Below are 15,570 nucleotides of genomic sequence, written 5' to 3'. Positions count from 1 at the left end.
AATAAAGCTGAATTTTTAAAGTGAAAATTGCTTCAGATGTGGGTTGGTTTGAGTTTTGGGGGTTTTTTTGAGGCTAGCATTCCACTGTTCAGCTTAATAAGAAAGTGAAAATTAGACGTAACCAAGCTTAGAGAATTCCATTTCATTTGTTGCTGTGTAGTCTGTTTAATTTTAACTTGACTTGGTAAAACACTTTCTAAGAGACCCCATCTCACCTTTAACACATTATCTTGACTTGCTTACTTCAGGCAAACATTTCCTAGATGGTCCTCTGTTACTGCATAAAGAGGATGTCGAGTTCTTTGTACAAGTGTCTGGTCACGTTTCATGACTACAAAAGTCTAGAAAAAGTCCCAAGTTTGAATAAAATGTTTCGAAACCTTATTCTCCTGGCTAAGATTCCTAATCTTTTTGCTGAGAAGATAAATGGGAGAAATTCTTTAAATATACTGAATGGAACAAAAAAGATGTAATTAGTAATATAAAAAGTTGTTTATCATTATTGCACTCTTGCTAAGTTTCATCATTCAATTATAGTTCTATAGACCTGTGTAATATGTTCAAAACTGGATTTTTACATCTTCAGATGGATAACTCAAACAAAAAAAAAAAAACACACCGCAAGAGAACCCATCTCTTCCAGTAAGTAATTAGTTTCCTCTTGCACACTGCCTTTTAAAGTCAAGTCTCATTAATGCAAGAATCTACTCAAAATAGTAAAATAAGGATTGTGTTTTTTCCAAAACTAAAACTAGTAGTTTCTCAATGACAACTATCTTTCTGTCTAGTAGGAATTTTATATGGCATCCAGACTCTGACATTAGCTAAACTCCTGTGCATTTGGAGAAGAAAAAAGGACACCAATACTGTATTCATTTGTACTGTGCTATATCCTAGCAATACTAGAAGGAAAGATAAATATTTTCATCTTGGAGGTCAACTGGCAATCCACAATAGCAAATAACTGTTGCAACTGTATTGCACAGTTCAATGAACATGGCTTATGCACACGGCAAAGCTTCGAAATTTAAATCAGAAATCCCAGCAGAGACTCTGCTTTTCCATGTATTCTGAATTTCTCATATTGTTGAACAAGTTCTCAGCCTTTTTCTAAAATCTGTCATTAAGGTCATCACAAACTCTGACAAAACCTGCTCTATGCCTATGGCTCAGCCAAAAGCATTTGTTTATTTACAAGAAAGCACGTGCCACAATGCAAGAACTAAACATGTCACAATATTCACCAATAACCTCCTAAATCACTATATCACTTAAAATATTTCTACTATTCTTCTGAAGTACTACAATATGTTTTATAGTGTTGTCCACCTACACCTTTATGAAACCATTAAAGATGGATGTCTCATACTGAGCAGAGCCTGTTCTTTCAAGTTGCCTCACACCTCCTTCTCGTAAGAACCCATTTTGCCAAATTCTTATTATTCTATGTTGATTATCTGTGTCAAGCCTGAAGAAGAGCAGTCTGGATGAAGATTGTGCAAAACAGGCATTCAGCGAGTTGCCCTGAGCTGCTGGGCAAGGAAGGTTTGAAGCAATGAAGGGACAAAAAAAATCCCTGCAACTAAAAGATAGGACTTGCAACAAAGAGGCAGAAGAGTGCACAAGAGAGAGACAGGCACAAATATTTGTTGAAATACCTTCAGTTAAGTACGCAACAATGCTGGAAATAAAGTTCTTCACACATCTTAATTCCATCGTTAGTTAATTCTATCATTATGGTATAGTCTGTAATTACATGACTAGGTACCTTCCCCTTCTCCACACCACCACCCACGTGCAGCAAACAGAAGGCCGAGCCTTCTTCAGAACTAACGCCTTCCACTATTTTGCTTTCTCCTTGTTTATTTGTGCAGCCTGCAGACTTCTTCCCAGTGTGCAACTCAGGGCTTTGTATCCACACGGGCTCTTTAAAAACACTTTGTTATCTGAATTATCTCACAGGTCATTAGTAAATTATTAAACACACCTCTATGACACAAAGAAGTATGGTATCCCAGTTTTACAGACAGCACACTAAAGTTAAGGTCAAAAGTACTTCTTGCCAAATTTCACTGGAAAACTCTTTTTTCCCACAGCACTTAACATAGTACTGCATTTTGCCTCTTCAGAACATAGTTCCTAAGCAGATAATCATTCCTTTTGTATCTCAGACCCAAAGCTAGGGATCCAGAAAACAAGGAGAAGAGCAAGCACACTGAAATGCCAAGCTTACCTGCCTTATCTCATATCCCATAGGAACACTGTAGTGCAAGCAGAAGATAGAATCGTCTCCTGGCTAATTGCTTCCTTGGAAAAATCTGATTTTTTTCTCTTTGAATAATCCCTTTCCTTACTCATGACATGCCTTCCTCCAAAGCTGTATCCACAATATACCACTAACTCCCTGAAAAAAAACTCTCCTGTGCATTCACTGTGAAGTTTCTTGATAAAAAAAATAACGTGATCACGCAGGTTTTGACTGGATTCCAGTGTCTGCACACAATCCAATGCCAAACCAACACTGCCAGGGTGAACATCAATTCTGGCACTTCTTAATTTCCAAGACCTTCAGCTATAATAATGTATTTTTTAATGGTTTTGCACCTGCCTATACAGATGCAAGCTCTTCGAAACAGCATCACTGTTACTAGCAGCAAGGTACATCATGGTTTAGAAATTAAACTAAATCCAAACCAGTGGAGATGCTGTCATGTTTGGGTGGGGTTTTTTTTTCCCCTCTAAGGACTGAATAAAAGCACCACCTTCCTCAGCACATATCATAGTTGTTCTCTGAGCCTGCAGAGGACAACTGTGCATTTGTTTATGCTTTCCAGTCTACAGCAGTAGTAGCATGCATCCAACCATGGATTCAACCTCCCCTCACCTGATCCTTGTCAGAGTCCGCCCTACAGCGGCTCTCTCCAGTTGGACACAACCAAAGGTGATTTTACCAGTTGAAGTGTCATTTTAAAGATACATTGCAGAGGTTTTCCTTCAGTGGAGGCTTTTTTGCCTGTTCCCCTGCCCCTCAATGCTTAATTCCTACCTGCAACGCTCCCTGTGTCTCCGTTTTTAAGTTTCTCCTCCAGTTCCTCACACTCCTCTCAAAACTGCGCTGCTGCAGGAGCTGCAGCCTTGGGAATAGCACAACTGTTGAATGAAGAGAACAGATGCTAAAATAGATGTTAAAGAGACTCTTCCATGTAGTCACTATACACACACACAAAGGAGAAGGGAAGGGAAAAAAAAAAAAAAAAAAGAAGGACCCTATTAGTGGCTGTACAGCTTCTAGGCTAAATAAATGGAGTCTGCACAAAACTATCACCTTTAATATATTTAAATCCAGGCCTGGACATAGCAGTCACATTTAAACCTGGTAACACAAAACGTCTTGTGTTCAGCTGTGAAGCAGAGGTTCTTGACAGGTTTCCTTTCAAGCTGTGCACATCTGGCCGTCAGCTAAAGACAAGCAGCAACTACCCGAGTATGATCAGAGAGACTGCCTTCCTCACATGGCCTCTTTACATCCTACCTAGCATTTTTCAATATATTTATTCTTTGTAACTAGATTATAATATATCCAAAGACTGACAACATCTTGCTGATTATTATCACGCTTACTTAGTTCACCTCAGTTCTACAAAATCTGATTTTAGTGCATCTCATATTGGACCAGAAACACTGTGGCTGTCCAGAACAAACTGCTGGGACAGCATCCCTCTAATGGTACCAATTTGTTGATATTGTTTTTGTTTTGCTGTGAAGACTTTTGTCTCAGCGAACTTATGGTTGCACCAGCATCATTTGCAAATCAAACAGCGTGAACACTCAATATTGTCCTCTAACTTGGCAAACATGCAGTCACGCCCAGGACTGATCCAAGTCTGTGTAGCAAAGTGATCTGACAAAGCCTGGATCCAGTATTGATGAATGTGGAACCAAGACCTCAACCCCTTTCAGTTCACTAACATAAGCTTAACACCAAGCCTTCCTTGGACCAGACCCAGCTCCGACGGAAAGCAGTGACTTGACTCCTTCCTTACACAGTCCCTCCACTAGAATTTTACCAGTCTTATACCTGAGCCGCTCCTTTCAGAGGGCAGGTGAATCAGTGCCAGCAGCTCCCACGGGAACTGGCTGAGGCCACGTGAACAGAACTCCCTTGCCAAAGGTCTGACGGACCTTAAATCTATTTGCGATTTGACCCTAGAAAAGAGGGCTTGGTCCTCTCTGCAAGAACACACTTTCTACTGCTTTTCTGGAACTGAAACAGGAAAAAGTGCAGAAATACCACACTGTCACAATATGCACTTTATCCAAAAGAAAAACGAAGCTAAAAATATACATACATACATATAGATAGAAAAGCAAGACCATTAGAAACTGACTACATGGCACTATTACTCCCAGGAAAGAAGAGCAGGCTGAATGAGAAGGTACTCGCCAAACAAGGGAAGCACATCATAATTCCTGCTATGCTTTCCATTCAGAAGAGCTCAAAGTCCCCAAGAGACTTTTTCTGCAGTTTTGACAATTTAATTTTTAAGAAGAATCCTAGAGCCACGGCTGCTCTAACCCTGCCTGTTGCTGCTACGCAGTCAGGGCAGGACACAGGACAGAGCAGACACGTCTGCAGGCTCCCCAGGTATGCAGGAGTGTTCCCAGCATCCTAGGGCTGGGAGTGAAAGGCTGTAGAAGCAGCACTTTGTTAATGGTTAAGACTAGGAGTTGGAAACTTGGGGCCCATTTATGATTTTGCTATAGTCCTGTGTGAGTCACAGTCAATTAACCTTTTTGTTTTCAGCTTTTACCTTCTCGCATTACTACACTGCCAGCAAATGTACCTCTTCATCATACATGGCATGGAAAATGTTTTTTAGGTAGGTATACACTACTTTAAGATCCTCTAATTTGAAGTCTTAACAGGGTGTAATAAATCATTCCAACGAGAAAGCAGGAATTCCAGTGCAGAAAGAAGAAAAAAAGAATATAACAGGAGGGGAGGGGAAAAAACAAACCAGCAAACCAACAATGGTGGAGAAAAGGGACAGAGATAAGTCCAAGGTTTGTATTCATTTTAGGACAAAATGCAGCAACAAGTATCTCCATCATTTGCTGTATCTGACAATACCACTGTCTTCACAAGCTATTCAGTTCCCATAGTACAACTACCCAGGGATGTGGGACTTCAGGTCAGGGAGGGAAGTCTCCCCTAACATCCATAATGATTTCTATTGGACCAGCTGGTATAGGTGGAAAAAAAGCATTTTTCAGGAATGTAGTCCAAATCTCTTTCCAACTCTATCATCAGCCTTTGTCCTCAGACCATGACGGTTTTAGCCTCAGTGCTCAACCTCATGAGTCACACATCCAGCCACAGCACCACGCTAGAGCTAAGCGCCTAGGAAGCTGCACCTACTTCATTAGGAATAATGGCAGGACTGCACATCTCACCAACATACAAAGGCTACCGAAGGCCAAAAAAATTATTTTAAATTGGCTTTGGGTTGCATAAGAATTTTTGTAGGTACAAAAGAAATAAATTGTTTTCTCGAGTTCAGGAGGGGTGAGGAAGATGGAATTGTATTATATTTACTATACAGCCAAGAACAAAGTTGGTGTTTAAGTATGTCTTTAAAGCATTCTTCTTATGAAGAGATAATGACATTTCATACATATTCTACCTTAGCCTTGAGGTATTGAGAATATTTTTCATTTTTGACCTTCTGTAAAATATCTGCATTCAGTTTGAGAAGCATTTTCACCCTCTTACCATGTCAGTCCTAACACCGTTTCTATCTGCCCCGGGAGCACCTTCCAGATAACAGTTTCCAAAGCTTCTTTTTCTTGTGTTCCCCAAACATTCTTTCTTCCCAGGGAAACACCCTGATCTTGCCCAGGAAACCAAAGACTTTTAAGGAAACAAAACTTTAAATAACGACACAATCCTAGAGGAAGATGGAAATCATATACATGTGTGTATCCACTGCACTAAGCACAGTTACACCAAGGGTTAGCAATAGAACAACAGCACCTAAAAAAGGGAGAACAGAAACCTGACTTCAGCAAGAGTTTTGTCTGATCAAGAGCAAAGGAGATAGCTTAGACTTTATATCGTGTGTTTTCTTTTTCATGCACGGGAAGGTGAAGCTACTGGATTAAGTGACTGACTAGTACAGGATACTTCTTTTCACTCAGTAATTCAAAGTGAATCGTCTTAAGACCATGCTTGCGCACACCTCCTCTCAGCAAAGCACTCCTTCAACACATCAGAAGGTGCCTCAGTGTTGTCAACTACATGCAAGAAGACACACTGTGACTGGAGTAAAAACTGCATTACTAAAAAAAAAAAAAAAACCAAACCTAAACAAAAAAACAAGAAACAGGAAAAAAATCTCTACATTTCCTGATAGAAGATATAGAAGATAAAGTCTTGCTACTACTCAGATGAGGAAAAGGGCTTTATGAAACTCCCTCTGTGTTTCTGAGGGCTATCCAAGAACAGAGGGTGCAGGAGAAGCATGGGACCTTTACACAAAACTCTGAACTGCAGTCAGAGAGGGCATAAGACTAAAAGAAAAAGCAAAATGCAAGAAGAGCTTTAAAAAATTAAGTAAAAGTTTTGACTGTTAGCTTTTTCACAGTAGATGGTCCTACTGTATTTGTTCTGTTTTTCTTAACAGTTCTATTATTTTATTGCTAACTTAATTCAAAACCTGAATATCTGCAGAAGATTTTAATCCATCTCTTGGAAAAAAAAAAAAAAAAGGAAGAAAAAGCCTACTGAACAAAGATTTGGACATGTCCATTTGTTCTGGTTTTGGTAACCTCAGTACCTTAAATCTGACATAACTTTCAGCATCTATTATTTTCATTTATACTCTACTAGAATAAACAAATTCAATGAGATTTATTTTCTTAACTAAGCCTTTAAAGGTCTTACATTTGAAGAATAATGAAATAGTGACCCAAAATTATTTTTATTGTCCAGAAATGTAATTTCAAACCATATTTTTATGTGGTGCCAGTAATGTAAGTAACCTAAATCTTCTATTCCAAGTACGTATCTTATTCTAGGCATTTTACTCAAAGAGTAATCTCCACAAAATAGCATGAAGAAATGTAACTAATTACAATTCACTAAAACTTACACCATCACAAGGTTTCACTTGCAGCAGCAGCATAACAAACTTCAACATTTTTCCAAGCTATTTAGTACGTGTTTTTGTTACGGACAAATAGCCATCACAAGTCTTAAAATTAGCAGAGCAACTTTTATGAGCGACTGTGTCTAGTAACATACTGGTGTGAAGCAACAATCCGAAGGAATCAATGTAATTCTGCTAGAAAGTAAATACTTCTACAGCTACATCCATAGCAACCACAAAACTCTCCACTTCTGCAAAGTGATCCATAATGCTTGACTTCAGAAGCTGATTTAAAGCTCTGAGAAGGTATCACGAGCCATCATTTATCTCGGCCATAGAATTCCCAGGAAGACAAATACATAGTCTTTCTGGACCATCATTGTACAGCAAAGAATCACTCAGAAGACATCTCTGAAAATTGCTATACTTGCTTCTTTTGAAGATATAAATCCTCCTGGGTGGAGTGGGTTACACTATAGGATAAGTATCAATTATCTTCTATTGGATGTATTTTTACTGCAGTGTCAACTCAGGTGACTGATATCTGAACTAAAGACTACATGTTAACACCGCTTACATCTTATACACTACTTTTCACCAACAGATCTCAGTGTGCCTTACAAAGACTTGTATCCATATTCCATGAACAGAGAAGTCATTCAGAGAAGTTAGAGAGATGCAGATAAATTCATTGTCAGTAGTCACTGGCCAACTAAGGCCAGTGAATCCAAGTCTCCGAGGTCAGAAGCCCCTGTCCTGCTCAGCAAGCATCATTACTTCTGTACAGAAGTAGTTTGGATAAGCTTCCACACACCAAAGCTGTATTTTATGCCAGTTTCCAAAAGCCTCTCAGAAATCCAGTGTCATTTTTTTTGTTTTGCTCTTTGCACCCAGATAAACTGATCCCAGTTCTTTCCCAGCAAGCGGCAGGAAACCTTGCACGCTCTCTGGTCACAGAGGCAGATGTAGAAGGCAATGGCAATCTGTCAGCACCAGGTAATTGAGCCTACACTGCAGGCTGCGGTTCTGTGTTCATTCATAGTAGACGTGCGCAGTGCTAGATCAAACGCATTACAAAATTAAGCTGAACCAGGTTTGGGTACGTGACTTCGTTGCTGCTGAATATGCACAGTTAACCTCATCCCAGATTTATGCTGGTTTTAAAGCAGCTACGTAAAGCACAGATAACACCTGATTCACCATAAAACCTGTCTTTATAAAGCGAACTCATTTTGAACAAATTGGAAACAGCAGATTGAGTTACTAGCAGACCACTGTTTTGCAGCATTGCAAAGAATCTCTTAGTAGGAGCCGTTAAACAGAATTTACTGTGCCATTAAACCACAGCGTCAGTGTAGAAGTCCAGATGGTTACCAGCACATGTGGAAATCCATGCAGCAGTTAATCAATCTTCACAGCACCCAAATTTGGGAGGTAAGAGCAAAATCTGATCAAGATCCTTCATTTATGGGACTGAAAGATTTAATTTATGTGGTGACTTTGTGCTTTTCCATTCTCTTTGGTTGAAGAATAATGCAGATTTGCCCTTTGCCTATACAGAGAAGAGAGCTCCAGTTTCAGAGCCAGGAGTCACAGACTGCACTCTTGCCACACTCATGTCACTGACTGACAGCAGCAATAATCAAATATATAGGCAGTCCCACAGTGTAAACTCTCAGAACATTTAGCATTGTTGTTTAACACCCCTAGGATGGCTTTAACATGATGAACATGGGGTCTGGAAGATGAGTAGCTGCAATGATAACATATTACTAAAAACAGCCCTCTTCCCTGTCCATCTCACAGGTGTCTCCAGAGCGGGGGCAGCAGAAGCAGAGGTATTCTCTTACCACAGCTGCTGCACTTCAGAGCTTGGTGCTTAGACTGAAAGTGATCTGTCAGGCTGCAAACTCCTGAGGCTGAAATACAGACACACACATGAGTTTGTCCCATTTACAGGTTTGCAAATCCTCAGCAGAAGGATCGTGTTGTGAGCTGGGGGATCAGTATTGAGGGTCAGTAGTATCCTGAAGAGCCAATCTGCGCAGGCAAGCCACAACTTTTATATATATATATATATATAGGATGATCAGAATAGGCGGGAACTCATTTAGGGTACACAACTCCATTACTGGTGAATATGCACAGGTAATTTTGAAATACAGATTTTGTGTAAAGCTAGTCATTCTCTCTTAATGCACTTTTTCCTCACAAAAAAAAAAAGAACGTACAGAACTGGTGGAAAAGGTCTGACCAAAACCCAATGCCAAACATATATATATACACACATATATATATAAACTAGCTTATTGGAAATAACTGGTGTTATTTCAGTCAATTCCATATCAAGGTATTCATTAATAGGTTTTTTTTTTCCTTTAATTTCAGGAAGAACAGCTACTCTATCTGCTTTAAAATAACTGGGGTTAAGAACCAGAAGTAGTTCCTCAAAGGCAGTAGCTAGCAATACTCTAGTTCTGTAGGACCTGCCTTATTACTTTCAACTTTGCAGTAAAATTGTCTTACATTCTCTGAAATACACCATCACAAAACAGTATATGTTTATCTACATTAGACTTCTGTCAGCCCCTCTGATTTGGCTAGGAACTGCACATCTTCACACTGTTGATCAATAAAAAGATACATGGATGCTGCAGTGCAGACACAACTCTCCACTAGCCTACAAAGTCATGTAGCATTGAGGTTCTTTCTGAAGCTGGTAATGTGTTCTCAAGTAGATATGAAACCTAAACCAAAGTTGGCTCTAAATGTCAATATTAACGGATTCAAGCACCTCAAAATGGTGGCTGAAGTATCATTTTATAATTATTCCAGGAGTCAGGAATGGCTGATAGGAAACAAAGTCCCCCTAAAAGCCATCATCACTCTGTTTAGAAAGGTAAGCTTCACAAATATCATCACCTGCCAACACAAACTAGAAAGCACACTGCTAGCAAAGAGTAAGCGAGAGCCAGTCCATGCCCTGTGGCTATGTAGCTCAATGCAAGTGCAGCTGATGCAGTATTCACAGCCAGGCTGAATATATGACATTCCAGCAGGGCTTGAGAAAAGCCCTGGGCACCTCTCTAACAATCCACAGTGCGATCACTCTTCAGATAAAGTACAAGAAAAGTTCATAATTCTGTTGTAATTAGTAACTGAAAAAGAGTGGAAAAGAAAGCAGCTTTTCTTTTGAAAACTAAGACAACTTTATTCGCAGATCTACCACAACTCTGACAATGAAGCATCGCCGGTATTCAACAACTGAAATAAGCCTACAATCACCTACCTACTAAAGATAACCAGAACTCCCAATCATGCCGGCATACATGGTACCAGCTTGTAGCAGGTTCTGACTTCACACCCTGACCACTGCTTGCCCACATAGCAGCTGGCATCTCCATGTGCATCCTCTCTCCAGGATGCTCTGCGTTCCTGCCAGAGGTCAGGCACGTCAGCCTGAAGATTTGCTTGGTTATTTTAACTTTGAAGTCAGCAAAACCAACAGTCGTTCCGCTGCTCTGGTGAAGCACAATGTTTTCAAGCCTTGAAAATTAATCTAGTCAGATAAGTTAATCCTTCCAGCTTCACCAAAGCAAAAACATCACACGGGAAACTAAAAAAATTAGTTGGGGCAACCAGCTTGCTAAGTTCCTTAAATAGTAGTAGTGTAGATGAGCAGACTGAAAAAAAAAAAAAAAAAAAAAGCATTATTTTCAAACAGAGATACTGAGTATCTGTTGCTTAAATGGAGAGCAGCCAGGCCTGCTGAGGGATCCCAGCCTTGGGTTGTTCCCTGCCTCCCACTAAGACACAGGACTAAAGCCCAGACTGCCTGGCCCTCCGTACATTCATTCACACCTCATAAAATACCGGGGAAAAAAAAATAAAATTACTACCAAAACCACAAGATGTTAGTTCATATCCTGCCCTGCACAGGTGTATCTAATCACTTAAGAGCACAGGGAAATGTTTTTTATTGACCCACAAAATGAAGACACGTCGCCCAATTAACTCTCACACCACGGTTACCTGTGCGCTATAAAGTACCAAGTGTGTACAACCAGTGTAGTTAAAGAAAAGCCTCCAAAAATCAGCTCCCGATTGGCCAATACTCAGTTTTTCGCTACGAGAGGTGATGATACCGCAAATACTGCGGGAGACCAAAAAGACCGCCTGTGCCCTCTATCACTTTTGCACCTCTCGATAGTTTCGAGGCGGGAGCGTTGTGCCCCTCCACACCCCCCATCCCCAAGCCGCCCCTGTTTCCACGCCTTCCTTTTCCCCCGCTTCACCACCCGGTCCGGACCCACCGAAGGGGATGAACCGAGGGGAAACGGCCCAACCTCCAAACCAGAGCGGGGACTCCCTGACCCGAAAACCTCCTCAGCGCTCTGTCCCGGGCCGACGCTCCCCGGCCTCCCCTCCCATGGCCGCTGCCTGCTCCGGGGAGGGGTGCGGGGAGGGGGTCACTCACGATCTCGGTGACCATGAGGAGCCCGGGCAGGGTCCGCAGGAACTCCCTGTCGTAGGCGAGGGTGCTGGAGCTGGCCGACAGGTTGGTGGTGAAGGAGCTGCTGGTGGTGGTGACCGTGTGGGAGCGAGGGCGCGGCGACTGCTGCTGCTCCTGAGGCGGCGGCGGCAGCGGCACCGGTGGCTCCATCGCTGGCGCTGCGGGGCTGCCCCGCGCCTCCCGTCCAGCCCCGAGCCCCGGCGGCGGGGCGGAGGCAGCGGCGGCGGGAAAGGCGCCGCTTTGTGTGACCCCGGCGCGGCGGGCGGGCAGCCCCCTCGCCACAGCGCGAGGGGGAGGGTGCTCCGCGCCCGGCCCCAGGTGGAGAGGCGGGTCCGGAGGGGGTGCTGCCCATCCGGCCCTCCCGCGGCTGAACCCCCCCCCCTTCCCCGGGGCCACAGCCTGACGGGGGGCTGAGGGGAGGTGCCGGGCACCGGTTGCCAGGGCCGGTGCGGGGGGGCCGTGGCCCGAGGTTGGTGGTGCGGGGGATCCCCCGCGCTAGGGAAGGGCAACGCGGGGCCCCTCTGAAACCATCTCCTGACCTCCCGGACAGAGGCGTCGGGGCCACGTCTGCTTCCAGTGCAGCCCAGGAGTCAGGCCGAGCCATCCACGCTCTGCAAAAAACACCTGCCTCGTGGGTGAGCACAGTTTGTGGGGGGCGTTCGACCCCAGCCACCTGCCATCATCGTCCATCTTGACTCAGCCCTGACTCCACGGGCAGCAAAGGTTGACAGGAGATGTGCTGGCCCTGCGGGTTGTGTCATCGGTGTGGTCATCAGTGGCACGTTGTTGGGAGAGGAACCACCACCAAGTGCCACAGGCAGGGAACAAGAGGGTAGGAGATACTGCAGCCCTCTCAGACCTGGAAACGGGGAATTTCCCGGGGTCTGCCAAGCAACCAAAGGTCTCCATGATGCAAAAGACTTTTTAAAAGCCATGAAAGTCACTGGAAATTGAAAGTATGAGGTCATTGTTGGCCTACTACCTGACAGTGTTGTGCTGTTCCCAAACTTATATTTTTTAGTACTTTTCCAGTCTAAAGTGTCGCCTTTAAAAAAAAATGTTTCCGGGTCATTTGAGAGTTTCTAAAGTGATCTTCCATCCTCCAAGAAGTATGATGTTTCAACAACAAGCAAGCGGGTTATAGTTTTTTTAACATTCAGGAATTCTCATTAGCAAAGTATTTGCATGTGGCAGCTCAGTTAAAGTGAAGTGTTTTCCATATGTCTGGTGGCTATTGTCCTTGAATTGTTTACTGCTGCTCTCCTGCTGGCTAACAAAGGATGGATTTTGCAGTATTACCTTTCAGCAAGGGATTGAATCCGCTGGGGAGAGAGGGGGAGAATGGCAGAGTTTCTCCTAGAAATACGGGAAATGTGAATTACCCAAAGGAACTAGTTCTCGTGCATGATTGTGCCTCTGCTCACAGTGTAAGTGTGTCACAGCGCGGGGTCCATGAACGTGTGTCTTGGCTCACGCTCTGTGGAGTTTCCACATACTCATAGGCACCTGTGACTTTTTTATTTAAGATGGCAGAAGAAATGTGGTAGAGTTTTTGCAAACAGGAGCTGCAGGTCATCAGAAGGAAGTGCCAGTCACTGGGCATGATATGATTTACAGATATCCTTCTTTGTGAAGAAAAAAAAAGACCATGAGCAAACTGAATACTCAAACCATTTAACACATCATCTCAATCGTGAGCAAGGACTTTTACGCTTTCTGGCAAAACCGTCATTTTTTTTTGTGGAGTTATCAGCATTTCTGTATTGGTCACGTTTCTATTTTATTCCTTTCTCTTAAATGAAAGCTGAGATTTTAAAGGAACACATCGTGCACTGGTCTGTTTAGAGACCTGCTTCAACTGCCTTGTGAATAAAAAGTGCTTTATCTGATTGTTCGGCACGGACAAACTTCCTTCCAAAGCTAGAGCTGCTTTGAGATGCCCCTGTTGCTGTTAGTGAGGATCCGTTGTAACAGCATTGATTTTCTCTGAAAGACTCTCTCATCTTTTCAAAGTTTCCCACCTATAAGATCAGTTAGCAAAAGTGAGTAAATGTGGGGCTAAAATTCATGCCAATAGCAAAATTAACATAAATTTCAAAATGGTTTGAGTCATCCACATCACTTTACCTTTGAGAGCTGATTGATTTTACGCTGGGTGTATATTCTCACCGTGTTTCCAGGATGTTATTCAGAGATCTCAGCTTTGATGCATAATGCTAAAACTCTGTTTTTATTTTCCTCCCTAAACTTTGGGAGGTCAGTGTTTTTTCTCTTTCAACCATCACAATCAGAGCAATAAATTTCATTGCTTTTGGTCTGCATGTCTATCATTTGAGCATCCTAGGTTCCCTGTGGAAAAAAAAAGTAAAACAAAAACACAGACAGGGAAACATTGTTTTCTGTTTCAACTATATTTACTTGATAAATATAGTGTAAGTTTTCAATGTCTGTTGCACAGGTCTAGTATTGTGACTAATTCAACAAGAACTGGGTGTCTACCTTTCTGGGCAACTTCTCTGAACGCTGGCTGCCACTCTGACATTCTTAGTTGGCACATTTTTTTTTCTGGCAAACGTATTTGAAGATTGATTTTCACTAAAAAAAAGGGGCAAACACTCCAGAAGCTTTTCCGTATCACTGATATTTGAGGAAGCAAATTTCATTTTTTAACTTGACAGCACACTGCTTTACATTTTGAATATTAACTGGGGCTCTTATTTTTTGTTTTGCACCCTTGCACTGAAGGCTAGAACTGGGAAGCCTGCAGGGACCGTCTGAGCTTAGCTAGATTTTTTTACCTGTAGATAACATCAGAAGCAAAATAATTGAATGCTACTGCTTGAACAATCAACCTTTTATTACAGAACTACCAAGAGAGAATAAGGTGGCCCATTTTCTGTATTTTAAATTAACCTTTCAAGGGAAGGATTGGTGAGGCTTTTAAACACCAGTCAAGATTGTTACATCCGTTTGTCAACTACTATCATGAAGGAAACCGTGATTAGAAAAAAAATGTAATTTGGTGAAGCCTTTCAATGTAAATGTTTTAGTAAAAGCAAAATAGCTGATACAAGTATTAGCAGGTTTCTAAGTAAAGGGCTTATTCCCGAACATCTCAATATCTAATTAACAGATTCTTCCGTTTAAGATGGTTTGGTTCTCAAATTCTGAGGTATCAACATTTTTGAGGTTACTGATCGAGCTCTCTAGAATGACCCTCTTAGCAACAATCTGGCCAGCTGGAAGTGCTAATTAAAGTGGACTCGCAGGCCCGAGGAGTGGAGCTGACTGGAATTTCCTGAACTGGTTTTCTGTTTTTGAAATACAGCTTCCCTTTCCCCCTCCAAAACCCTAGAATTTTCAAATGTCAAAGTTATTCAGACTTTATTTTTAGGTAAGTAAAACAAGTAAACATATAAAAGGAAAGGTGATTGAGATTTTTCACTGGTCATCAGCAGATTCCAGTCAACAACAAAAAATTACTGTTTTTAAACCACCTGGGTGTGATCTAAGAAACCTAAGGGAACTTAGCTTCTGAAGAAGGCACAAAATAAATTGTACTTTTCATGGAACCTGGGTCATATGTAAGGAACATGGATTCGTGTCGGATGTCCAGGACAAATATTCTCACCCTTGACATCCTACTGTGCCAATCTGAGGATGAGATATTTTTGGTTACCATTAAGTCAAGAAATGTTTGGAGTATTTCCTAATGGCTTTTCAGAATTAGAAAAATATAGGTTGTGAGCTACAAACGTATTTAAGTAAATAATTAATAACATAGATTACTCTCTGGTGGCTTACGACTGTACGGAAAAGCTGATTTTTACTAACCCAAACCAGAAATACTTGATTTGTACTTTGGTAGTGACATGTGCTATAGGGACGGCTAATGATCAATCAAGGCAA

At 42.0% G+C, this 15,570-nt stretch overlaps 1 protein-coding gene and 1 long non-coding RNA gene across 3 annotated transcripts in view; one reads left to right on the top strand and one right to left on the bottom strand.

Moving 5' to 3' along the window:
- CMTM8 (CKLF like MARVEL transmembrane domain containing 8) overlaps window positions 1-11,952 on the bottom strand; it is a 37,694-nt gene extending 25,742 nt beyond the window's left edge. Inside the window, exon 1 of the mRNA XM_010128367.2 lies at window positions 11,626-11,952. Coding sequence (XP_010126669.2) covers window positions 11,626-11,811 — 186 coding nt within the window. The 5' untranslated portion in view covers window positions 11,812-11,952. The remainder of the gene's footprint in view (window positions 1-11,625) is intronic.
- Window positions 11,574-15,570, top strand: part of LOC147601637 (uncharacterized) — a 29,838-nt gene continuing 25,841 nt past the window's right edge. Inside the window, exon 1 of one of the 2 annotated variants that reach the window (XR_015257916.1) lies at window positions 11,574-11,706. This is a non-coding gene — a long non-coding RNA (uncharacterized LOC147601637). The remainder of the gene's footprint in view (window positions 11,707-15,570) is intronic. The other variant, XR_015257915.1, reaches the window with a different exon arrangement.

Source organism: Chlamydotis macqueenii, chromosome 2, assembly GCF_036417535.1.
Source record: "Chlamydotis macqueenii isolate bChlMac1 chromosome 2, bChlMac1.mat, whole genome shotgun sequence".
Lineage (NCBI taxonomy): Eukaryota > Metazoa > Chordata > Aves > Otidiformes > Otididae > Chlamydotis > Chlamydotis macqueenii.
Note: the sequence above shows the minus strand (reverse complement) of the source record. Positions and strands in the feature narration are given on the sequence as shown.